This window comes from Brassica oleracea, chromosome C5 (genome assembly GCF_000695525.1).
Source record: "Brassica oleracea var. oleracea cultivar TO1000 chromosome C5, BOL, whole genome shotgun sequence".
Lineage (NCBI taxonomy): Eukaryota > Viridiplantae > Streptophyta > Magnoliopsida > Brassicales > Brassicaceae > Brassica > Brassica oleracea.
Window position 1 is genome coordinate 9,089,503 of NC_027752.1, and position 26,121 is coordinate 9,115,623.

General features: G+C 34.1%; 6 protein-coding genes and 2 pseudogenes across 9 annotated transcripts; 5 read left to right on the plus strand and 3 right to left on the minus strand.

Annotated features, from left to right (window-relative positions):
* The first annotated feature begins 1,839 nt into the window (after nucleotides 1–1,839).
* On the plus strand, nucleotides 1,840–3,550 carry LOC106295076 (photosynthetic NDH subunit of subcomplex B 4, chloroplastic). 2 transcript variants are annotated; one of them, XM_013730851.1, is made up of 6 exons: nucleotides 1,840–2,075; nucleotides 2,152–2,193; nucleotides 2,285–2,462; nucleotides 2,565–2,620; nucleotides 2,727–2,798; nucleotides 3,325–3,550. In XM_013730851.1, exons 1-6 carry the CDS (start codon nucleotides 2,010–2,012, stop codon nucleotides 3,436–3,438), a joined length of 528 nt encoding a protein of 175 aa, XP_013586305.1. In that variant the 5' UTR covers nucleotides 1,840–2,009; the 3' UTR covers nucleotides 3,439–3,550. The 2 variants fall into 2 exon arrangements, with proteins under 2 accessions (XP_013586305.1, XP_013586306.1); XM_013730852.1 differs by having other exon boundaries at nucleotides 2,161–2,193.
* Nucleotides 3,551–4,709: 1,159 nt separating this feature from the next.
* LOC106295075 lies at nucleotides 4,710–6,303 on the plus strand. The gene has a single exon (XM_013730850.1). It carries the CDS (start codon nucleotides 4,840–4,842, stop codon nucleotides 5,983–5,985), a length of 1,146 nt encoding a protein of 381 aa, XP_013586304.1. The 5' UTR covers nucleotides 4,710–4,839; the 3' UTR covers nucleotides 5,986–6,303.
* A 2,022-nt stretch (nucleotides 6,304–8,325) lies between these two features.
* On the plus strand, nucleotides 8,326–8,778 carry LOC106344443. The gene has a single exon (XM_013783824.1). It carries the CDS (start codon nucleotides 8,326–8,328, stop codon nucleotides 8,776–8,778), a length of 453 nt encoding a protein of 150 aa, XP_013639278.1.
* Nucleotides 8,779–10,981: 2,203 nt separating this feature from the next.
* LOC106344445 lies at nucleotides 10,982–12,907 on the plus strand (annotated as a pseudogene).
* A 401-nt stretch (nucleotides 12,908–13,308) lies between these two features.
* LOC106344446 (RING-H2 finger protein ATL79-like) lies at nucleotides 13,309–14,041 on the minus strand. The gene has a single exon (XM_013783825.1). The coding sequence runs from the start codon at nucleotides 13,963–13,965 to the stop codon at nucleotides 13,309–13,311; it is 657 nt and encodes a 218-aa protein (XP_013639279.1). The 5' UTR covers nucleotides 13,966–14,041.
* A 195-nt stretch (nucleotides 14,042–14,236) lies between these two features.
* On the plus strand, nucleotides 14,237–16,256 carry LOC106344447 (annotated as a pseudogene).
* Nucleotides 16,257–16,513: 257 nt separating this feature from the next.
* On the minus strand, nucleotides 16,514–17,365 carry LOC106294190 (E3 ubiquitin-protein ligase RNF181-like). Its single transcript, XM_013729777.1, has one exon. It carries the CDS (start codon nucleotides 17,328–17,330, stop codon nucleotides 16,659–16,661), a length of 672 nt encoding a protein of 223 aa, XP_013585231.1. The 5' UTR covers nucleotides 17,331–17,365; the 3' UTR covers nucleotides 16,514–16,658.
* A 5,500-nt stretch (nucleotides 17,366–22,865) lies between these two features.
* Nucleotides 22,866–25,120, minus strand: LOC106343732 (NAP1-related protein 2). 3 transcript variants are annotated; one of them, XM_013783031.1, is made up of 10 exons: nucleotides 24,855–25,120; nucleotides 24,482–24,604; nucleotides 24,339–24,389; nucleotides 24,189–24,233; nucleotides 23,927–24,040; nucleotides 23,785–23,846; nucleotides 23,627–23,690; nucleotides 23,479–23,538; nucleotides 23,338–23,394; nucleotides 22,866–23,158 (listed from the first exon to the last, which is right to left on the minus strand). In XM_013783031.1, exons 1-10 carry the CDS (start codon nucleotides 24,969–24,971, stop codon nucleotides 23,099–23,101), a joined length of 753 nt encoding a protein of 250 aa, XP_013638485.1. In that variant the 5' UTR covers nucleotides 24,972–25,120; the 3' UTR covers nucleotides 22,866–23,098. The 3 variants fall into 3 exon arrangements, with proteins under 3 accessions (XP_013638485.1, XP_013638483.1, XP_013638484.1); XM_013783029.1 differs by having other exon boundaries at nucleotides 24,162–24,233; XM_013783030.1 differs by having other exon boundaries at nucleotides 22,885–23,158; nucleotides 23,479–23,535; nucleotides 24,162–24,233.
* Nucleotides 25,121–26,121: the final 1,001 nt, after the last annotated feature.

The window sequence follows — 26,121 nt, forward strand, 5'->3', positions numbered from 1 at the left end:
TTTTTTTATAAACGGATCGATCGATGGATATATGTTAAAAAACGCATCGATCGATCGAGTATATCAAGTGTTCCTCGGAATTTCCTCGGAATATACCGACAGAATTCCGAGGAAAACAAATTTTGGGTTTCCTCGGAAATTCCTCGGGAAATTCTGAGGATTTCATTTTCCGTCGGAATGTCCGTCAGAATACCGTTGTTTTCTTGTAGTGAAGTAACCGTAGTAACCGATAATGCAAAGTTAACGTTGAATTCTGAGAATGCATGTTATCTTAGCCTTCTTAAGATCTGTTGAATTCTCAAAGAATGCCCAGAAATAATGAATCAAGAGTTGTTTAACACAAAACTCTAAGTTTTATAAATCAATAATCAAAGTTGTGACTCTTACAAATCAAGAGTTCACTATTTATACTTATATGAAAATACTAAGAGGGCGTTATTGGTTTATATATTTTAATGGATTTTAAAATACAAATGAAATCTACTGTTATTGGTTCTATGATTTTAGAATCCATATTCAAATTCATTGTTATTGGTTCTATGATTTTAAAATAGATTTTAAAATTAGGTGTTATTCAATAATAATGATTTGTTTAAAGATTTGATTTAAAAATGGATTTGAATGGATTTATGAATGATTTTAAGTTAAAAATACAAAGGAGGAAATATTGAGTTGAGTGTTGATATTTCATTAGATTTGTATTATTGATGTTCTCGGTATCTTTTTTGCCCCAAGTCATACGTGTTGAACATGTTCCTCTAACAATTATAAACAAGCACTATTTAACAAATATATGAGATGCTTGCTACGTGAGTTAAAATATATATATATATATGTTAAAACGAAAAACACATAAAGAGAAAATTTGACATAAACACGTTTTGACTTAAAACAACTATGTTCAATATACATTTCTTTTTCTTTTTTTTGCTTGATCCCGTTTGAAAGTTTTCTATTTAAAATTTTTCCAATTATCCAATTTGTACAATTTAATATTTTCCACTTTCTATTGTATGTGTCCATTATAATTTATATATAATCTCTATTACATATTAAGAAAAATTACACAAGTACAAACACTTAAAACTACAAACCAAAAGCATGGTAAAACACATTCTGTAGTTTTTAAAAATATATATATATATATATTTTGTTACAAATCTGAACTTATTGAAAATCCATTTGACTGATTTATAATAATCCACTTATTTTGATTTTGAAATCTGTATATTTGATTCTGAAATTTGTTTGTTTGATTTTAAAATCAATGGATTTATCAAAATTTCTAAATCCAAAATGTATTTCTAAATTTACTAAACTACTAGAACCAATAACCCCCACTAAGTCCTTTAGGATTATATAGGATTAGGATCAAACCTTCTATCCTAAAGTCTTTAATCATTAGATTTCTAAATATTAAAAATACTAAGGAGGTGTTATTAGTTTATATATTTTGATTGATTTAGAAATTCATATTGTATTTATAAATCCAAGTAAAATATGCAAATCCGGAGGTTTTTCCTCGGATTTGAGTCTTTGTATTTTTAACTAAAAAATCCAAACAAATTCATTCAAATCCATTATAAAATCAAATATATTAGTAAATCCGTACGATTGAATAACACTTGATTTGATACAGAATTTATGAATCATTAAACCAATAACACATGATTTTAATACATATTTGAAAATCATAGAACCAATAACACTAGATTTATTTCGGATTTTCAAATCCATTAAAATACAACAACCAATAACCCCTACTAATGTTTATCTAGAACAAGAATAAAAAGGAAACTATAAAACCAAATCCAAATCCAAATAGAAATAGGATGGTATGTTGCATCAGTTATGTATCGCAAGAGTTAAAGAGTGGACGATACTGATTCCCTTATCCACACATCTTCTGCCTCCAAAAATCTAATCTTAAAACTTAGAAATAAAAAAATATTGCAACAACATTGTCTCCTCTCGTTCCTCCGTTGCTGCCACTAATCAAAGAAGTATCAATGGCCTCAGCATTCAAAAGTTTCACCTTCACAAACCTTCATATCCCTTCTTCATCAAGTTACTCGGTATTAACTATTTTCATATACTAACTAATTATTTCATCATCTATAATAGAACATATGACTTGAGTCTTGTTTGTAGCCTAAGCAGATTTCAGGGCCAAATCATGGATGTTGGCTCTCTGTAAGTAACTATCTTTAACTACGGATTTAATGAAGAATCTCAATATTTATTGCGGTATATGAATTTTACATATAAGAATTTTGAAAATTAGATGAAAAAGAATGAGAAGAGGGAAAAAAATCTGATGAGAGGAAGCTTGTGTGTAAGAAAGGCACTGCCACATGATTTGCCACTAATGGCTGTGATGGTTCAACAAATAGAGGGGATGCGTGATATAATTACAGAGAAACACGTGTGGCATCTAAGTGATAAAGCCATCAAGAATGTCTGTAAGTAGCAAAAAAAATTTAGTTCATTAAGAGATTAAAAATGTTTTGTCTTCAGTTTGGTTTTTGAATGTATATAATATTGTTGGTCGTTTGATGTGGCAGATTTGTTCTACATCATGTTCACTTGTTGGGGATGTCTGTACTTCGGTTCCGCAAAAGTATGGGAAAAACTCAAATAAATCAAATCATTTCATCCCCATTTGCTGCATTTGGGATCTTAGTTGTTCTTTAATTAGTTATTTGTCGATAATGGTGTATGTATAGGACCCATTCTATGACTCGGAGGAGTACCGTGGAGATGGAGGTGATGGAACTGGATATTGGGTCTATGAAACTGTAAGTATATTTCTTTCTAAAACATTCAAATTGTAACTTGGGATGTTGTAATCGACTATCCCCACACTGGTCTTTATAGACCCTGACCTCGTGGACTGGTTTAGGTCCGGTCCCTCCATTATGGTGATGGCTTTAGGTTTGCCTTTAGGTGTCACAATCTCAAGCATTTGCGTACATTATGCTTATTATATATCTCCAGGACCTTACTACACACAAATGGAATGAAAAAGGTTTAGTTTATGTTTAAAACTTATATCATTTGATGAAATACTGAAATTTATAAGAAAATGTGAACTCTGGCAACAATGAATTCAATCCTAACTGATTTGATGTAATTTGAGTAAAGATCGGGGTGGACCTGGGGACAATATTTTCTACAGAATCATGTACAGTAAATTTAGGCCGCCGGTTCGGGACAGGTTGGGCTAATTTGGGCCATAGACTTTTAGTACATCACAATTTAGTTACGCACAACTATTCTAAAATTGGAAAGGGTTGTTATTGTGCTTTGGCTTCTATGATGCAGCAAGAAGACATAGAAGAGAAGGCAAGAGCAGAGCTATGGCGTGAAGAGCTTATCGAAGAAATTGAACAGAAAGTTGGTGGTTTAAGAGAGCTCGAAGAAGCTGTTAATAAGTAGACAACTAACATGTAAATCATACACAAATTATACATATACTTTTTGTTTTCTGATAACGGTCATAACCCACTCTTCATTTATATAATATAAGTTATCTGTTTAGTGTTCTGGATCATTGAATGAGCATGTTAGGAGCAATCGTCTCCTTCAGATTTTTGTCTCAACTGGGGCTTAAATTAATTGGTCGTGTACGCTGGGCAGCGAGTCTCATGAGGAACCATTTGCGGGAAATACGCTTTTGCACGATTTCATCTGTCCTTTAACTGAAAGAAAGTATACTAAACTAATCAAACTTGAAAAGCAACAATATGGAGAAGAAAGAGAGCTTGTCATGTCTTGGTAAATAATCTACGTGCTTTCATGTTACAAAGCCTCTTCGACCTTGTGAGTTGTGAATCCCACGTGTGGGTTTTATTTGTTTATGTTTTTTCTTTCAATCTTCAGATATTTGTTTTTTTTTCAATACTCTGATATCTGTATGGTAGTATATATTGTCTTGTATGAATTTAATTCTTGTAGGTTGTGCAATAATTCTGGCCCAAACATGATGTTGGACTGATAGCGATATTATTCACCTTATTTCATTCTTTTAAAATCATTTATCCATTTAGATATTTCAATACAAGATCTAATATTATAGAAATATATATATATATATATATATATATATATATATATATAAAAACGTAATGTTAGAATGTTATATTTATAAAATATAGTAGATATTTTATCATCTGACATTTGCAAAAAGTAAAATCACAAGAAGAATAGGAAAAAAAGAGAAGAAGAGGAATTACATGTCAGCGTTTGTCAATTGTCATTGAGCTTTCTAGAGAGACAAGAACGGATCAACAAGACCGAGTCCCTTTATTACCCTCTCTCTTCATTACGCGCCAACGAAGACTTAGCTGTTTTTTTCCCACATGTACAGTGCACTGACTTAGTCTCCCGTCACAGCTCCCATCTCTTGAATTTATCTCCACGTGGCAGCCACTAGTATCTCATTCTCGACATCAAACATCACAGCTCCGTGACTCTAAGGTTCCCCGCAACTGAGACTTCTTTTACAGTGCCCATTACAAATGAAGCTTGTAGATTTGTTTACCCCCGCTCTACGTGTACATTGCGTGTTCCGTGACGAGTAAACAAAAAGAGAAACACAAGATTTAAAGGAATGAGAACACACAAAAATCAAATAGTAGCTTTTCTTTTCTTATAAATTTTTAAAAAGTGAAATTAAAAGAGAAAAGATATATAAAATATATTGAATATTTCCAAAGCATATATTAAAATTACGCGGTCAAAATGATCACTTTATAAACTCGTCTCTTCTTCTCCTACCTCTTTCATCATCACTCTCTCAACCAAAAGAACAATCCCGACTTTGCATCTGTACTGAGGATGCCAGCTACGGATTTTCAGGGAACATTCGGGAGGTCGTTGCTAAGTTTCCGGCGAGACCACCAAGTTGACTCTAACACACCCGCCGCCGGAAGTAGTAGCCACAGCATGGATGCTGAGCTAGATTCTTTCCAGAGACAAGTCGCCGAGAAATTCACCGATCTCAACGCCTCCGACGACGGCGACGGCGAGCTTCTCTCTCTAGAATGGATCGGAAAGCTTCTGGATTCGTTTCTATGCTGCCAAGAGGAGTTCCGAGCCATCGTCTTCAACCACCGATCTCAAATCTCCACGTCTCCGATGAACCGTCTGATCTCCGATTACTTCGAACGGAGCATCAAAGCCCTCGACGTCTGCAACGCGATCCGCGACGGTATCGAGCAGATCCGTCAATGGCAGAAGCTCTCCGACATCGTGATCTCGGCTCTAGACAGCCGCCGTCCCGTCGGAGAAGGTCAGCTCCGGCGAGCGAAGAAGGCTCTGGTCGATTTAGCGATCGGGATGCTCGACGAGAAAGAAACGAGTTTGGCTCATCGCAACCGTTCGTTCGGGAGAGTCAAAGACAGCCACAATCACCACCGTTCGATGGGACACTTCAGATCGCTCTCGTGGAGCGTCTCGAGGTCGTGGTCCGCTTCTAAGCAGTTGCAAGCCTTGGCGAGCAACTTAAATACGCCTCGGCAAAACGACGTCGTCGCGAGCAACGGTTTAGCGGTTCCGGTTTACACGATGGCGTCGGTTTTGTTGTTCGTGATGTGGGTTTTGGTGGCTGCGATTCCTTGTCAGGATCGTGGGTTGCAAGTTAATTTCTTCGTGCCGAGGCAGTTCCAGTGGGCGGCTCCGGTTATGTCGCTGCACGATAAGATCGTGGAGGAATCGAAGAGGAGGGACAGGAAGAATTGTTGTGGGTTGCTTAAAGAGATTGGTCGGATTGAGAAGAGTTCGAGAGTGATGAACGAGCTGATCGATTCAATTCATTTTCCGATGAGCGAGGAGAAGGAGATTGAGGTGAAACAGAGAGTGGAGGAGCTTGTGGAGGTTCATGAGGCTTTGAAAAATGGGTTGGATCCGTTTGAGAGGAAAGTGAGAGAAGTTTTCCATCGGATTGTTCGAAGCAGAACCGAGAATCTTGATTCTCTTTGTTAATGGTCTTGGCCTGAACATGTTTGTTTGTCCTAATATGATGATTCATTCATATTCGGATTTTTTTTTTTATCTTTTTTGATCACTGTAAGAAAGAGTGTAGAAGTCTTCTTCTTATCTCTCTGTGAAGCTGATAGAGATGATGTTTTTCTTTGTGTAGCTACTTGCCTAGCATTTTTAGTGTTTGACCGAAACCAAGGATACATGCTGCTGATACAGTTTGCTAAAAGCTTAACGTTCTATTTTGTTTTATGAATTATCAAAAACACCCATCAGAAGACAAAAGTATAATACAGATGGAAAAGAAGAGTCATTTCACTATATTGGTTATGATCTGCACTGTGTTCGATGATTACAAGTAAATGAAGCATACAGCATTGGCAAAATATCTTATACATACAAAGCAAAGACATAAACCTCGAATCAAAAATCAAACTCTCAAGGGACGTCCGTTTCATCCAAAACCATGTTGCTAGATAGTTCTCTATCTCATTTGTTAGACGAATAGATTCTTCCTTAACAGGACAAGCTAAAATGCTAATATTAGTTCCTAAACGTTTAATAAACGCAAATCATCGCTAGAATGCTCTCCAATATTGGTTCCAAACAAGAAGAGTGTAGTTAATGCAAATTTGCTTGTTTTTTGAATTTTGAGGTTTGAAGTTCGAGGGTTAAGTATAACTCTAGGTCCACACAAGTTGTAAAAAGGTTTTTTTGAATAAATTTAAAATTCATTCAAAAAAAAAAAAAATCTGATAATAGGTGCAATTGTAAAACCCAAAACCGAACAAACATAGCCAATGACTCGAAATCGAATGACCAAAGGATTTGCTTTTAAATAATGAAGATACTTAGTTATATGCATCAAAGAGATTCCCATTTAGACGTTAGTCATCATTTTCAATTCTCCTAACTGGAGAATTTCTGATGTCCCTGTCTTTTCATCGTCACTTGCACCTTACTAATAAAAAGGGATATAAAGAACATAAATTTGTTCAAAAAAAGAACATAAATTAAGAAAAGAGCACAACTTCTTATGAATTCAAATAACTAATCATATACACTCACCTTGAGATTGAGTGAAAAGAAGAGAGTACAAAATTATATCAAAATTGAATTTTATTGGGGGTATAATGTAACATGTGCATCAGAGAGATTCCCATTTAGACAATAATCATCATTCTCATCTCCTATCAAAGGAGATTCTGATGTCCCTGTCTTTTCATCGTCACTTGCACTAATCCATTACAAACTCCTTAGGTAAGAAAACCATAAATAAGGCACAGACACAGAAGCCTAAAAAAATCTATTCAATCTAAGAGTAGGAGCTATATATCATCAGAAATAAGAGAAAAAAAGCCACAGACTGGATTTATTTTTCCTAGAGATTAATCTCTCAAAGTGAGTCTTTTAACAGACCTTTTGTTTGGTACCCCAAGGATTCGGGGGACTAGGTTTTCGAGATCTCCGTGACTTCAATATAGCGCTTCTTGCAAAACAATTGTGGAGATTAATTCATTACCCGAACTCTTTATTGGCACGTGTTTTAAAAGGAAGGTACTACAATCATACCTCTCCTTTGGAAGATCGACGAACATACTCACCATCATATGGATGGCGCAGTATCATTAAATGTAAAACTCATTTCGGGTTTACGGAAAACGATTGGAACGGGTCGAGATACAAGGGTTTGGAGTGAGGCATGGGTTCCAGACTCAGTGGCTCGACCACCTAGACCTGCTAACCACATTGTTTACAGACTACCCCAACTTCTTGTTCAGTCCTTTATTAGGAATGATACCAAGGAGTGGGATATCCAGCTTTTACGAGAATTCTTTCACCCGGATGATATTCCTTTGATACTTGGGCTAAAACCATCTCGCTCTCTTGCCCCGGATGGATATGTTTGGAATCACACCAAATCAGGAGTGTATTCAGTTAAAACCGATTACGACCTACTCCGATCAACCAAGCTGAGTCTTACACAAGAAGGCGTTACAGAACCGAGTATCACGAGACTTCAGAGCCATGTGTGGAAGCTAAAGGTCCCGAGCAAGATGAAACATTTCTTGTGGCAGGCTATCTCGGGCTGCGTGGCGACGGCAGAGAGGCTCATGTATAGACACCTGGGCACCGATAGGAGTTGTCCTAGATGTGCTGGCCCAGTGGAGTCGATTAATCATCTTCTTTTTGAATGCCCACCAGCTCTTCAGGTTTGGGCTTTATCGGACTATCCGTCCACTCCGGGTTACTTCCCGAGTACATCCATATATCAAAACATGAACTTCCTTTTTGGAAGAGAAAATAGGTGGCTCCTCTGAGACCACAACTCGATACCTTCCCATGGATCTGTTAGTACATTTGGAAGGCGAGGAACGACAAACTCTTGAATGGGAAAGACGTATCCCCATTGCCACCCTCCAACATGCGTGTCTTGAGGCGGAATGTTGGAGGAAGGCTAACGAAAAGGAGGAAGCAAAGGAGGATCATGACGATCCCCCTACTACAGAGATTGAGACAGTGCCCCCTTGGATACCTCGAATCCCTACTTGTCAAATTGATGCATCATGGATCAATAATGGCAGTGTCAGTGGCTTAGGATGGAGTCTTAAGGATCAAATGGGCTTAGAATACTTCGGATTACGGGCGTGTAACATGAGCCTCTCAGCTTTGCATGCTGAGATAGAAAGGTTACTTTGGGCAGCCTCATGTATGAGAGAGAAAATGATCACGTCGGTATGGTTTGAGACGGACTGCTCGGACTTAGTGGATATGACTACAAACCCGATGGACTGACCAGCTTTTGCGACATAGATCGAGGTGTTCCAGAGGTTACAGGAAGATTTCGAGGATGTGCGACTGTCTCATATTCCTCGAAGTCAGAATGGCCGGGCAGACGGATTAGCAAAAGATGCAAGGACCAGAGGTTATATTTTCTCCCATATAGATCAGACCCGGACAGATGGAAATGATCCTCGAAGGATTAGCTCGTCTGTTCTCCACTTGATCTAGCTTAGATGGGTAGTCGACGAAAAAAAAACCCAGACCTTTTGTTGTTGTCTGAGGTTTGGTCGGCAATAAATACTCTGTTAACCCCCGGTTTAAACATGATCCTAATCAAAATTTAGCAAAAATAAATAAATAAATACTCGGTTAACCCCCGGTTGTTTGACAAAAAAAAAAAATACTCGGTTAAAAAACATCACAGTCCTGTGAATGGTGTTAAATGCTTTTCTAGAGATGCATGTGAATCACAGCATCAAGAACAAGCAAAGACACAAAAAAGAAAAACACATAAAAAGAAACAACAAGACTAACAAAGCTCTAGAAAAACACATGAAACAAAACTAATACATTGTCAAACACTAGAGGTTCTGGAGAAGTGTTAAATAGAAGAATTGACTGACAGAGAGGCGACGTTAATTAGGGCGAAAGACAAGTCAAAGGTTTAAATGGGCTTTTGACTAACTTTGGCCCAACTAGGCAAAATCCCGGTTTGATGGGGGTTCTAAACCAAATTGATTTAAAGCAAAACCGGTTCTCTCTGTACAGAACAGAGAGCACACAAACCGTTGGTCGACGTCTTAAGTCTCTCCCACGGTCCCACCGACTTCGAAGGTTGTCCTTTCGCTGCTTCGACGAGCTTTCCCTCCCTATGTTCCACCGTTAATCTTTCCCTTCTTTCCTTCTTCTTGATCTTTCTCGGGACAATCTTTCTTTCTTCATCCATGATCTTTCTCTTCTTCTTGACTTTGGCCTCCTCCGGGAAAAATGGCTTCTTCTTTTTTTCGCGCATGAACTTTTACGTCCAAAAACCACACGAACAATGGAAAAATAACTTATTTCCCTATGAACTAGTTGTTTCTGGCTATTTCACACACAAACGTTTAACCCATGCCAAAAACCACATGAACAACTCTATTTTTTGAATTACACGCACAAACTATCGATTTTAAAGTAATTCCCCTAAAACCGTAACGGTGTTATTTAAACGTTAACTTGGTTTATGATAGGTGGAGAGACGGTTTAAAGAAAAAAAAAGCAGCAAATACTAATTTACCAATCTCCATGTATTGTCACAAAGAACTATAAAATTGGCGTAGTCTAGGACGCTTGATTGGTTCCGTCAGTGGATGTTACTCTCAGGTTTCGGTCCTGCAGGGATTTATATATTCTTCTCAATCCAGAAATTAATGTCATATGATCTCTTTATATGCTTTATGTCATATAACTCGAAAATGCAGAATAAATTTTTTTATCCTCAATTGATGATGAAGAGTAAAACGATTTCTGAATAAGAAGAGCAGTTGACAAAAAGAAGAAGAACAAAACGACATAATATTCTATTTTTATCAACCTAAATGAAACCGACTATATACCTGTCATAAACCAAGTTAACGTTTAAACAACACCATTTACGGTTTTAGGAGAATTAGTTTAAAATCGATAGTTTGTGCATGTAATTCAAAAAATAGAATTGTTCATGTGGTTTTTGGCATGACTTAAAAGTTTGTGTGTAAATAGCCGGAAACAACTAGTTCATAGGGGAATAAATTATTTTTCCATTGTTCATGTGGTTTTTGGCATGGCTTAAAAGTTCGTGTATAAAAAAGCCGGAATAACTAGTTAATAGGAGAATGAACAATTTTCCCGCCTCCTCTGTGCTCACTTTCATGAGTTTCTTCTCTGTTTCCATGCAAAGAACCCCTTTTTAAAACCTTTCATTACGGTGAAATTTTGTCATCTATATTCATTCTAAAAAAAAAATATCTTGTCCTGTATAGAGAGAGAGAGAGACTGTGTCCGACGTTTTGGTTTGAAGCTTTGAGACACTCAGAGAGAAAGTATAAACCCTTGCAAGAAGTAAAACTTTTTTTTTTCCCAAGAAGTAAAACTTCATCTGGTCATTAAAGTGAATTATTCGAAGAACATGTTCGTCCTTTTTTTATTTCTTGAATTCTTGGGTTTTGATGAAAAGGTTAATGTATTTGAACCTGATATGGGTAGGGTTAAGCTGGAGATTAAACGGCTTGAGAGCACAGGCAACAGGCAAGTTACATACTCGAAGAGAAATGTGGGATACTGAAGAAAGCTAAAGAGCTATCCATTTTGTGTGATATTAATATTCTCCTTCTCATGTTTTCTCCTATCGGCAAGCCTACCATGCTCCATGGAGAACACAGGTTAACTAACATATATCAAAAACATTCTCAAGTTCTGTCGCTCTTTGGTCATTTTTTTAGTTTTATAATGCATTTGGATTCTGAACAGTTGCATTGAAGAGGTTATTTCTAAGTTTGCGCAATTAACTCCACAAGAAAGGACAAAAAGGTATGGTAAAGCATTATACTAAAAGAGTATGGAGGGCTCTCAATACATTGATGTAATTTATGAAACTAAAGTAAGAGTGTCTGTTTTTTTTTTTGACATAACAGGAAATTGGAGAGCCTTGAAGTAAAGAAGAACCTCACTACATTTCTTCCTTCTCGTCACCTTTTTTGTTTTGTTTGACACACATATCTGAGTTTTTTTTTTTGCTCCATTACAGGCATTAAAAAGGACTTTTAAGAAGCTTGGTCATGATGTAAACGTACATGAGTTCTTAGGAGCAAGGTACTTACTATGACTTTTTATAATTATAATCATACTTTTCTCATTTTATAAGCCGCTGAGATAACTGACAGGTTGTATTTCTCTTTACCCTTCAGGAATCAAACTATCGAGGTATGTATCAACCATCATCAGTTCTTGAATTTTGTTAGATTTTCTTAAACCTCTCTGAGTCAGACAGCTAAAGTTGCTGTTACCTTTTACCCCTCACGACAGGGTCTAAGTAACCAAGTAGCCATTTTCCAAGCTCAGCTTATTGAGTGTCATAGGAGCCTAAGGTGTGAAAATATTATACTTTGTTGAGTTTTCAACTATCTTGAAATCTTGTTTCAGTCATATTTGAATCTTCCTTTTCTTCTTATGGTGGTTGTTTTCAGTTGCTGGATGAACATTGATAGAAGGAAATCTATTGTAAGAATCCAGATTCACAAGATGTGTAAATTTATTCCTTTCTATTCAATCATATGAACATCAGTTATAAAAACGGTTTCCTTTACTTTGCAGGAACATTACGGAAAGAACCAGCTTTTGCCAATCGAATGTACAACAACACAGGTTAAGACCATTAGTTCTCTCTCCCCTCTCTCACTCTCTGTCTTCATGAGGACAACTTCTTAACCAGACCAATGCCTTTAAACTGCAGTTTCACTGCGGGATACAGTTGCCTTTGGTGATGGGAGGTGATAATAGTTTACAGGAAGCTGACTCCATGTCTTGGCTTCCTGATAAAGATAACCAGCAAACAATACTACCTGTTGATTCCAGATTTCTTCCTCATAGGTACGAGTCTTTAGTCACAGTATATAAAAATTATTCACTTCCAGACTATGCTCTCTAAGTCATGCTCTAATGAATTGAAAACAGAGAGATGGTTGGTTTGCTTCCTGATTACTCAAACTGCTTCTTTGAGTTTGTAAAGCAAGAAGATCAGAAACGCAGCATCCCTGGAGAACAAGTTGAGCAGTTAGAACAACAAGGAGACGGTTGTTTGGGTTTCCAACAAATTGGGGAGGAATATTCGTATCCTACACCATTTGGTACTACTCTTGGAATGGAAAAAGATCATGAGAAGAAGATAAAAACTGGAATGGAATGGAACAACTTGCAACAACAACAACAACAAGATCCTTCATCTATGTTTGATCCAACAGCTAGTAGTAGCGTTTGCTTTCAAATCCCTCCTGATCAACCCATGTTTGCCACTGATCTTCATTATCATCAAAATTGGGTTTCAGGTTCAATGTTTGGTCAAACTTCTTACAACCAGGTTTGTGTGTGTTCACACCTTACATTGGAACTAACTATGGCTATATGATCCACCAAAATTAATGTCTCTTTATCTTTGGTGATTGCAGCAACTGAACTAACTCAAGAGAGCGCTCATGTATGTAATCTATTCTAGGATGATGACTGGACTTATGTCTGAACAAGGACTAGTTTCAGACTTCCAGTCATTGCTATAATGTCCATATATATATATATATATAGAGAGAGAGAGAGAGTGTGTGTACATGTATAAGGTTTTAGTATGTATGAGAGCTTGTGATATATAGTTTATATGTTGATGCTGGCTAGGTGTTGCAAAACATGGTATATTGATACTATATAAAGAACATACTCAAAAGAACAAAACAAAAGGATCTCGGATGGAAAAAGATATTTAACAATGAGTTATTACAATAAGTAACCGAAGTTCAACCCTACAATCTTGACATATTATAGTTCATCTTGACATGGCAACTCGAGACGACACAAAGGACAAACATGACTGGTCTCAAACCACTTTACGATACACTCTTCGTCAAACTCATGTCCACATGATAAAGTCACAACCATTCCTCCATTGCTAAACTCTTGCAAACAAATCCTGCACTCTTCCAAGCTAATCATCTTCTTCTTTTCCTTTTTAATCTTCTTGTTGTATATTTTCCTGGTTAGCGACTTGACAACGAGCTTGCTAGCTGGTCGAAACCGGATACTGATAGTTTCATCAAACGAGGCTTGAGCAGCTTCTTGAACCTCAGAGTCATCATCATCTTCATCGAGATAATCAGGAATAAGATCCAACCGAACTTTCAAAGCACATCCAGGAGAGTACTCGATACTTGCAGGGCAAGTTACCTCATCAACATAAACAATTAGCTCCAGTATCGCATTATCGATAAAATCTTCGTTGATTCCGGCTTCCAGCAAGAAGTAGTTCAAGTCTTCTTTTGTTGTACACTCGTCGTTCTCTATGAAGTCTCTTGCAAGCGACAGAGCCGTGAACGTCGAGTTATCATCTTGGCCAAAGATCCTTGCCGTGACTCTGATTATGCCCACATCGTCTGGTTCAGGGTAGTTATCTATTTCGTGGGATAATCTGTGTTTCATGACTACTTACGAAAGCAAATATCAGTCGAAAAAACAGAGTTTAACGCTTTTTTTTTCTCTTTGATAGTCGCTCTGAAAAAAGAAACTGAATCGGTGAACTTGATTTGTTCTAGGGTAACTTATTTATAACACAAGGACTAGTTTTTATCTAACGTTTTTAGTCGGTTACCTAATAGTATCTTGTTTACTAATTTTTTTTTTTTCTTTTCAAGACGATTGATAATTTCCTTTTTCTTACAGACGACAGATTAACAATTTCCTTTTTTTTACTATGTCTTTCGTTTTTTTGCAACTACTATGTTCTTGCAATCATAAAAACAAAAACAAATTGAAATATAAATAACATAATGATTAAACGAGAAAGGACAAATAGGAATGAAATAATAAAAACAATAACAAATTGAAATATAGATGACATAATGCACTGAGAGGTTATTTCTAAGTTTGCTCAATTAACTCCACAAGAAAGGACAAAAAGGTAAGGTAAGCCAATTATTATGTAAAAGTATAGATTACTCTCAAGTCTCAACCCTATCATCTAATTTGTGCTATTGAACTAAAATAAAGTGTTGTGTTTTTTTTTGACATAACAGGAAGCTGGAGAGCCTTGAAGTAAAGAATAAACCTCACCTGATTACTTCCTTTCTCATCAACGTTTTTGTTTTGTTTGACATACGTATCTGAGCTTATTTGTTTTTGCTCCATTGCAGGCATTAAAGAAGACTTCTAAGAAGCTTGATCATGATGTAAACATACATGAGTTTTTAGGAGCAAGGTACTTGCTATGACTTCATATAACTACTAACCATACTTTTGTGTTTAATAAGCCTCTGAGATGGTGTCTTCTCTTTATGTTGCAGGAATCAAACTATCAAGGTATGTATCAACCATCATGGTTTCTTGAATTTTGTTAGATACTTTTAAACCTCTCTGAGTCAGATTGCTAAAGTTTTTGTTACCTTTACCCCCACGACAGGGTCGAAGTAACCACTTAGCCATGTTCCAAGCTCAGCTTATGGAGTTTCATAGGAAGCTAAGGCCTCAGGTGTGAAAATATTATACTTTCTTTAGTTTTTCAACTATCTTGAAATCTAGTTTCAGTCATATTTGAGTCTTCTTCTTCTTATGGTGGCTGTTTTCAGTTGTTGGACAAACATCAATAGAATAGAAAACACTGAGCACCTCTTTTTATTGGAAAATCATTGAGGAAATCTATAGAAAAAGTCCAGTTTCACAAGGTGTGTGAAGTTTATTCTGCGTTCAACTCAATCATATGAGCATCAGTTACAAAAAAAAAAAACGGTTTTCTTCACTTTGCAGGAACATTATGGAAAGAACCAACTTTTGCCAATATAATGTATAACCACACAGGTTAAAACCATTTTGTTCTCCATCTCTCACTAATTTTTTTGGGTTTCCAACTTAAAACCAATTGGCGGTAAGTGGATGTAAGTGGATTGGCTCAAGTCCTTTATATATTACTTATGTCCCAGTCAAATCCTCAATGTGAGAACTTTATATTCTCACACACTATCTGTCTTCATGAGAACTATTTCTTAACATGACCAAAGCCTTAAAACTGCAGTTTCAAAGCGGGATACAGTTGCCCTTGGTGATGGGAGGTAATAATACTATGCAAGAAGCTCACTCCATGACTTGGCTTCCTGATAACAGTAACCAGCAAACAATATTACCTGGTGATTTCAGCTTTCTTCCTAATAGGTAAGAGTTCAAGTCACAGTATATAGTTACTATTCACTTCCAAAAATGCTCTCTCAAGTCATGCTCTACTGAACTGAAAACAGAGAGATTGATGGTTCGATTACTGTTTACTCAGACTGCTGCTTTGAGTCTGTGAAACAAGAAGACCAGAAATGCAACAAACCTTTGAGCAGTTTGAACAGCAAGGAGATGGTTGTTTGGGTTTCGAATATATTGGGGAAGAATATTCGTATCCTACACCATTTGGTACTACACTTGGAATGGAAGAAGGTCAAGAGAAGGAGAGAAAAACTGAAATGGAATTGAACAACTTGCAACAACAACAAGATCCTTCATCAATGTTTGATCCAACAGCTAGTAGTAGTAGTAGTTGCTTTCAAATCCCTCATGATCAACCATGTTTGCCACTGATCATCATCATCAAAATTGGGTTTCAGAATCAATGTTTGGGTCAAACTTCTTACAACCAGGTTTGCGTTTTTCACACCTTCCATTGAAACTATCTAGATATATGATCCACTAAACTGAACATGTCTATGTATCCTTGGTGATTGCAGCAACCAAACTAACTCAAGAGAGGGCTCAAGTATGTAATCTATTCTATAGATGATGATTGGACTTACATCTTAAGAAGGGCTAGTTTGAATGTATATATATAGAGTGTGTACCTGTATAATGTGTTAGTATGTATGAGAGCTTGTATCATGTAGTCAGGGGAGTTTTAGGCATTTTGCATGTAAAAGATGTTGTCTAGGAACCTTATATTTTGTATAAATGATAATTAATATAATCAATATATATTGTTCCTATGTTGATGTTGGCCAGGTGTTTGAGACAACAAAAGATGGTATGTTGATACTACATAAAAACATACTCTGAAGTAACAAAACAACAATATCGGATTTAAATGATATTAAAACAATGATTTATTACAATAAGCAACCGGAGTTCAACCCAACAATCTTGACATGCTATAGCTCATCATCTTGACAAGGCAACTCGAGACGACACAATGGACAAACATGACTGGTCTCAAACCACTTTACGATACACTCATCGTCAAACTCATGTCCACATGATAAAGTCACAACCATTCCTCCATTGCTAAACTCTTGCAAACAAATCCTGCACTCTTCCAAGCTAACCATCTTCTTGTTCTTCTTCTTTTCCTTTTTAATCTTCTTGTTGTATACTTTCCTGGGTAGCGACTTGACCACGAGCTTGCTAGCTGGTCGAAACCGGATATTGCTAGTATCATCAAACGAGACTTGAGCAGCTTCTTGAATCTCAGAGTCATCATCATCATCGAGATAATCAGGAACAAGATCCAACCGAACATTCAAAGCACAGCCAGGAGAGTACTCGATACTTGCAGGGCACGTTACCTCATCAACATAAACAATTAGCTCCAATATCGCATTATTGATAACATCTTCGGTGATTCCGGCTTCCAACAAGAAGTAGTTCAAGTCTTCTTTGCTTTTACACTCTTCGTTCTCATCATCTATGAAGTCTTTGGCAAGGGACAGAGTCGTGAATGTCGAGTTATCGTCTTGGCCAAAGATCTTTGCCGTGACTCTGATTGTGCCCGCATCGTCTGATTCAGGGTAGTTATCGATTTCGTGGGATAGTTTGTGTCTCATGACTTACGGAAGCAATATCACTAGGCGAAACAGAGTTTAAAGCTTTTTGTTGTTGCTGATTTGCTCTAGCCTATAGGGTTACTTATATTTATAACACAAGGGCCAGACTGTTTATCCAATGCTTAGGTAGGAGGGCAAACAGTGGAATCACCCGGGCCCACCTAAAATCAAGCAAATTTAGTACTATAAAGGACCCAGATTTTTTTTCTTCTTTTTTATGACAACAAGGATCTAACTTTTCTTTCTCCGCTTTCAATCTCATATTTACACAATATTTAAAAGACATAATAGCCTGTTTTTTTTATATTTACAAAATACAAATAAATTAATAATTTTAGATAAGTTTTATATACTTTTAATAATATTATGATGATAAAATTAAAATTAATTAATTATAGAGATCTAAAAATTGTATTCGCCCAAGAATCCTTTATATTGTTAAGCCGGCCCTATGTTTATCAGATCTTTTTAGTCGGTGACAGAACTGTATTTTTTCAGTATAACGTAGCAATTTCCTTTCTTTTTAAGACGAGTAAACATTTCTCATTTTTTGAACAGATAAGAGATTAACAATTTCCTTTTTCACTTTCTTTATCTTTGTGTTTTGTAGTAGATATGAAATCATAAAGAAACACACTGAAATTAAAGACATTTATTTATCTTCTATCTTATTAAAACAAAAGTACAAATCAAAATATACCGGTTTAAAATGTTTTATTGCGGTTTTTACATTTTTCAATCATCTTAACTAGTTATTAAACATATTTACCATAATAATTTTGGCAGATATTTATTAATTCTCTTTTATGTATTTATTACAGTTTTGCCACTAACATATTAACTATTCATAGATTTCATCATTAATTATTTTTATCATTTAAAAACACACATAAAATTTACCTAGTTCGTTATTCTAACTAATTAATATTTCGACTACTCACTAAAATTTAAATATTTAAATCAAACGGTTTATAATTCTCTATTCGAACGATTAATTTATATTTAAACAAACTATTCATTTTAGAAGGCAATCTAATATGTTTATTGAATATTCCTAAAATATAGATAACCAGTACACCACATAATCTCATATGTATATTCTGTAATTATTCATAGTATTTTACTTACTTATCCATAATTTGTAATAAATTTTAAGCTTTAAATATTTTATCTTATTAAAACAGAAGTACAAAAAAAAAATTACCAATTTTAAGTTGTTTTATTACAGTTTTTACATTTTTCAATCATCTTAACTACTTCACTAATAGGCTTTACCATAATAATTTGACATATATTTATGAGCTCTCTTTTTATATATTTTACTCTAGGTTTTGTCATTAACATATTAAGTTATTAACTACTCATAGATTTCATCATTAATTATTTTTTTCGTTTAAAACAAGCATAAAAATTACATAAACCGATATTCTAACTAATTAATAATTGATTTACTCACTAGTTTTTTATAATTTCAATCAAATGGTTTATAATTCGCTATTCTAACTAATTTATTTATTTTTGGACAAACTATACATTTTAGAAGGCAATCTAATGTGTTTATAGAATATTCCTAAAATACAGATAACCATTTCACCACATAATCTCAAATGTATTTTCTGTAATTATTCATACTACATATATTTACTTATTCATATATTTTGTATCACTTTTTAATTATTTTTAAGCTTTAAAAATATATTATTAAAATAGAAGTACAAAACTTACATATTTAAAATATTTTATTACAGGTTTTACATCTTCTTCACCCATCCTAATTACTTCATTATTTGTCTTTCACTTAATAATTCTGCATATATTTATTAACTCATTTTTATGTATTTTATTACATCTTTTGCCATTTACACATTAATTACTCATAGATTTAGTCATTACTCCCTCTGTTTTTATTTAGTTGATGTTTTAGAGGATTGCACACAAATTAAGCAAAGTATTTATCATTGTTTTAATATACAATTGCTCTCAATCATAACTATTAATGCAAGGGTAGATAAATTCAAAAGTCACTATATTTTGCATAAAAGTTTGGATACATCAAATAATTTGACACAAAACAAATCATCCATTTTTAGAATGAAATCTAATATGTTTATAGAATATTCCTAAAATATAGATAACCAATTTACCACATAATCTCAAATATATATTCTATAATTATTCATAATACATATACTTACTTATCCATATATTTTGTGTCTTGCTTTTAATAAATTTTAAGTTTTAAATATTCATTATTAATAAAGAAACATAAATAATTAAAACATTATTATAATTTGTGAAAACCATATATAACAAAACTTTTGCGGGGTTTTCCCTCGAATTTATTAAACTAATGGATTAATCTACTTTATTTTCATAAATATGAAATTATATTTATTTAAACTGTAAAATATAAATAGTTAAGTAAAATAATATATAAATAAATATAAATTATTCTGTCAAAATATTATTTTATGTATATTTTCATATAAAAAATAGTCCAATTCGGATACAATACAATAAATATATGATAAAAATATGGGTGATGGACTTGACGGTTCAAAAAACAAAACAAAATTATTTAATATAAACTACAAAATTATTGTATTTAAAAATATCATATTAAACAATTATTTAATATAAATTAATTTTTATAAATGTATATCACCATTATACAAAGCAAATATTTACTTCTAAAAAATTCAAAGATATTCACACGAATGAAACTCTAGTCATGATTAAGCGAGAACATGTAACTTAATTAAGGTACTAGAGCTGATCGCGCGGGTGTTTTTTTTTAATATTTTTTCGTGATGTAGTTATATGTTTTTACACCCTTATATCTTCTATACATGTAATTATATGTCATATTGACAACTAATGAGTGTATGTTTTTTAAAAGAGTAAATTTATATGTAACATAATTAACCTATTAGTCATGATTTTTTTAAAAAAATAACACGTGCAATTGATAACACAAATTTGAAAATAGGAAAAAACATAATATTACAATTGTTTTGATTTATTCAGCAAAATTTGTGGGCAAACTTTGTAAACAATTCTAAACCAAACTTAAATATAGAAGTTGGGCCATATATAGGCTTAAATGACCCAAGTCACCCAAACTCTTTGTTTTTGTGACTGGCAAGTTATGACCGTTTGTATTTTGGAAAAAAAAATTGGATAGGGAAGTAAAAAAAAAACAATCTATCCATCTTTCTCTGTGAAAAAAGGAGCGATTACAATGGAGAAACTTTGTTTCAAAGCTCGAGATTAGTTGTTCTTTAATGGTATATCTGATTCCATGGGGCAAGATTGTATTTGATGTTTCATTTATGGATGAATGTATTGAATTTCACATCTTCGAAATATATCTGAATTTTCTTTTTAGAATGTTTTTAATGTGTCTTTTACAATGTTTTAAAGGAAATTGTGTGTGATTCCAGATCCAACATGTTGAAGATGAGTGGTTGATTTGCGGGGTCAGAAAAGAGAACCGACAAAAATGTATTTTCTTTTTCTTCTGATAAAACCAGAGTTTGAGATCTGCGGTGAGAATTCTGATGTCTATCAAATGAAATACGCAAGCTTAGTTTTGAATTAAATACTCTCAAAATTTATGGTATCTAAAATAAAACTTTCTTATGGTGATTTTGGATTTTTCATGTGTTTAGCTGGATAAAAACACCAACATAGAGTAAAAAAATAATTCGGACAGAAGATCTGAACTCCACCAATATCTATAGCTTGACCTATTATGTCTGTCATAGATAAAAACACTCACATTAGTTACAATTTGAAGTTTACAAAATATAAACATAATCTATAGCAATAGCATATCAAAATAACATACCAATTAGAAAGTAAGTGTCAGGACTTCCTTTCAAGATCTCTTAGTAACTTGTTAGAGACAAAAAGCTGTTATCACATGGTGGTCTGAGTCTGTAAAAACAGTCTCGTTTGTGATAGTCATCTTATAGTTAAGTTTTGTTCGTTTGTATTTGCCACCGGTATTAGATATCTTCATGTTCTCCGTAACACGCCATTTTCAAGGAAGAAGGTTTCGTTGAACACGCTTAATGTGAGTTCTCTTGCACGTACACTGAATTTTACCACCCTAAAAACAGCAAATGATTGTATCAGAAACGAATAGATTAAAAAATACAGAAAATTGTCAGATTATAGAACTAACTGTTTCATCAACTAAAACCATTTCTAAGATTTCATCAGCGTAAGATGGGTTTGTATCCATGAGTGACTCAGTTTCACTTGAACACATTACGCACTCTTATATGGTTTCAGATCTTTGAGCAAATGAAAACTTTTGTTAGTAGACATGTTTTTTGAGAGGTGCGAAGGAAGTGAATCTGTAAAAATTGAGTACATGTTGGGTAGAATATATAGTGGAGATACAAAATCCTAGAGTAGAGGAAATATCTTAACCATATTTCCTAGACATTTCCCGTCGAAATAAATTTGTAGTTTTGTTTATTATGTGTTATGCTCAGTGGCGGATCTAGAAAACTTTTTAATTGGGGGCACAATATTATAAATGTAGTATACAATTTAAATATATAAATTAATATTAAATTTTAAATATAATAATATATACTAGTCAGATAATAACCAATTTTTTTTTATTTTGAAGTATATTATATTTTTGTGAATCATCTCTTTTATCCATAAGAAAATATTTAGATTGTTTAAAAAATCTAATACACACTAGCTAGTATAGAAGTTAAATAAGATTAAGAAATAGTTCTAAAGAAAAGTGAAAGGAACAAAAAAATATTTTATAAGATGCATAGACAAAACAGATTTTGTATAAAATATGTTTCTAATACTATAGCCATATAGCGAACCTACAAAATATAAAATGGTAAAAAAAATAAAGGTTATATTAATATATATAAACAAAAAATGAAAGAACAAAAAGATCTAGTATAGAGCTCGAACCCTTTACGTCATGTCTACCCAGGGCACAATGAATACCACTAACCTAGTTGACCACACAATTTACTAATGCACACAAATTTTATATAATCAGTCGGGGGCAATAGGAAAGACTAAGATTTGGTAGTTGTTAGTTCGAATTTTGTGTTGAATCATATATTTGAATTGACTTTACTGTTATGAATATAAATAGGAAAGTCTAAGATTTTGTGCTTGCTCCGAAATTGTAGGAGTAAAAATGATGGAATGTACGCAAATAAAAAAATCAATTCGAATTCTACGTAGATGATTTAAACCAATGAAATAGGAAAGTCTAAGATATTCTAACTTTTTGTGCTTAATTTCGGATCATACAACCATGTGTTTAATTATACTTTCTGAAAGATGGAAGATCATAATTAGAGTTGCCCAGAGGAAAGAATTTTAGCTTCCAAGTCAAAGTTAGGTCTCGTTAATAACACACAAGAAGCAAGACATATGTCAATAAAAAATTATAAAAATGTCAAAAAGAACTCATGATCGATTCATTTCTCTTAAGCATCGACACTGAGTGAAGATAAGATTACGTTATACGCAAGAGAAGGCTTTTTATACCAGAACAGTAGAAGATAAGATTATGTAAGACTCACAAACCATTCTAAGTACGGACACTGCAACAAATTCTGGAAAGAGTTTTCATACAAACAAAAGATACTACTAGCTTGTCTTGTCTTTTATTGTCACGAGACATTTTGCGTAAATTAAAAGAACTATTCAAACACACAAACTTGACACATTACATGTAAGCAAATGTGGTTTATGGGGAAGGAACCCTCTCATCATTCCTCACCATCTTTGTCATCTTCGTCATCATCTTCACCAGAATCACCTTCTTTCCCCTACAGTATTCGTTTGCAAAAAAAAAAACTTATCAGGTGAACAACTTACAAGAATAGATTCAGACATTACAGTATAAACGTGTTCTGTCTATCTGAACTTTCATCGCATCATATCATAAATGCAGTGAACTTTCAGAAGAAAACTAAACCAAGCAAAGGAAATTATATGAGATTTTTACCTCCTCATCATCATCATCATCATCATCATCTTCATCAAAATCCTCTTCATCAGCCTCCTACAAAGTTGCATATAAGGATTAACCAAAATCTTATGCTCTAAACAAAGTTAAGATTACAGAATGAAAAGGTGAATTGCTTACATTGTTGAAGTAGGTGAGAGGGTTGGGCCATAAATCTTCCTTGATGACATCCGCAACCTGCTACAACACGAACCTCAGAGTTCAAGATTGGGCAAGACATGATGTTACTCTTACAAACAAACAAGCCATTGTAATATAAGATCATTACCTCGTCATTAATCTCTACATCAAGGTCCTCCTTGTGTTGCGCATCGCTAAACCAGGTAAAGAAACTGAAAAAGATACTCAAGATAGAGTCATCAGGTAATTTGCTAATCTGAAAGGTCATGGTGCCAATTAACGAGGAGATGAATGAACCAACCATACCTCTCTTCAGGTAGTGCACGTTTGTTTCCGTTCTTCTCGTGATTCACTCCATTTGGTAAGCCCTTTATAATTGAGAAACATAGTTAGCAACAATATCAAAGAGTGACAGACGATTCCAGAAACAAACTTATGCCTAAATTACCTTGCCCTCTTTCCATTTGATAGGTGTGGCTGTGATTTTCGTTGTCCCTTCTTCGAGGAAGGTAAAAGTCTTGGTGAGATTCTCATCCTCAAAGTAGGGGTTGGGATTGAAGTGCTGTAGTTCACAATTAAACCACAATCAGTATACTAAGAAATTAAAAGCTTATGATTGGCTTTCTTATATCAATCAGAGATATGAAAATGATACAACTGGCATAATAACTAAGATAACTTGCAAAGGCGATGGAGTATCCAGATTTCACATCTTTGGCATCCTCAACATCCAGAGAGCAAAGATATTTGAAAATCTGTCAAAACAGAAAAAAAAAAAATCATTCACGAGGTTACTGTGATGCAAATGAATGACATAAATGTAAATGTGACGCAAGGGATGCTTAAGGAAAGCCACAAACCTTTTGGTCTTCTTCAGTCAAAAGCTCACCTAAAGCAGGGTGGCTCAAGAACTGCAAATGAAAGGAGATTCCTCAACTCTAATTAGACAAAAAAACATGTTTTTAATCTCTGAAATGAAAACAGAACAGAGAATCATGCTTACAGCAGTGAGCCAGAAGTCAGGGATGGCTTTGATGATCTCGTTACGCTTGTCATAAACAGGCTTCCTTATCACGTTGTACTTCTGCTCCACTTCCAACACTTCATCGCTAGCCTTTTCGTTTATCTACCAACACAAACCGAGATTAAACCAAACTGTTGAGTCTCATTTATTGCGGTGCAAAAAAACTAATATCTAAAACAGTTTGCTTGATGTGAATAGGACCACATCTCATCTTAAAGACGCAAAAAACATACATAAAGACACAGACTTTTCTCATAATTTGAACCATAGCAATCAAACACATAACAATTCTCAATACCAAAAATATCAGGAGATTAAAAAAAAAAGATAAAAACTTCTTATCTTCAATTACCTTCTCGAGGTCGTCTTGGATCTCCTGAAGCGTCTCGATCGAGAGGACAAGCTCTCCATCGATTTGCTCCACGTTTTCCTCTTCAATTTTCGCCTTCTTGCTCTTGTCCGCCACCATTCTCACTTCTCTTGACGAAACCCTAATCGCAGAGGAATCGACACCTCCTTCCTTCTCTGCCTGCCTCTCGTCCTGTGCGATGAGCAGCCGCTTAAACCCTAGAGCTCTCGATGTATATGTTTGGTGAAGTGTGAAGTTGGGCCAAGTTGATTTAGGATTTTAAGGGGTTTTTGTTGACCAATTAGATCACGCCATGATAGGTACTCAAGGGTAATATTGTCATTGTTTCTTATTATGTTTATGCCTTGATTTTTTTTTTGTTTTTAATAAAGTGAAATCCTCCCTACAAATATTAATAAACTAAATAACAATTTAAAAAAAAAAAAGAATTATGAAAGAAAGTTTTGACAACAATTATTTTTGACATCACTTTTTAATTCAATAACAACTATTAAAAAAATGTCATGTGTTGATAACAAAATAATGTAATTGGTGACCAATATGAAATTAGGTAATAAGTCAAGGGCACAAAAGTATTATGATGATTTTTTTGATAACTAACTTAGTAGTCTAATATACCCACCATACCTAATTATATTAAAAACTTATCACAAGATAATACCAATCATTAACCTGCACTCGTAAAGTATATTGCATGAACTTGTTGATATTTAATACTAGATATGAGCCCGTGCGTTGCAACGGGATTTGTTGGATGTTTTAATTTAATAGAGAAATAAATAATTTTATTATACTTTTAGGATTATTTTTGCATATGATGTGTGAGACTTATTTTATAATTAATAACTCATTTTTACAAATAAACTACAGTTAATATTTGTATTTTATAATCATAGTGCATATGTGAATTTTTATCAATTTTCTAATAAATGATAGAGAAAACACTCATACCTATAACTTTAAACCCAACCCAACTCGAATTAAGAATTAGAATATAAAAAAACTGAAAGTTAAATAAGGTCAATCGAGTCAATGACAACATCATACACTTTCTTATTTAATAATTTAATATTTATTAAACTTATGTGATGCTTAATAATTTTCTTAATTCATTATTTCTTAATGATATATTTCCATAACAACATTTTAATTAAAAATGAAATAGAAAAATATTACATAGTAAAAAAAATGTAATAAGATGGCAATTAAACTTGATTTTTTTAACAAAATGCATATAAAAATCACTTCA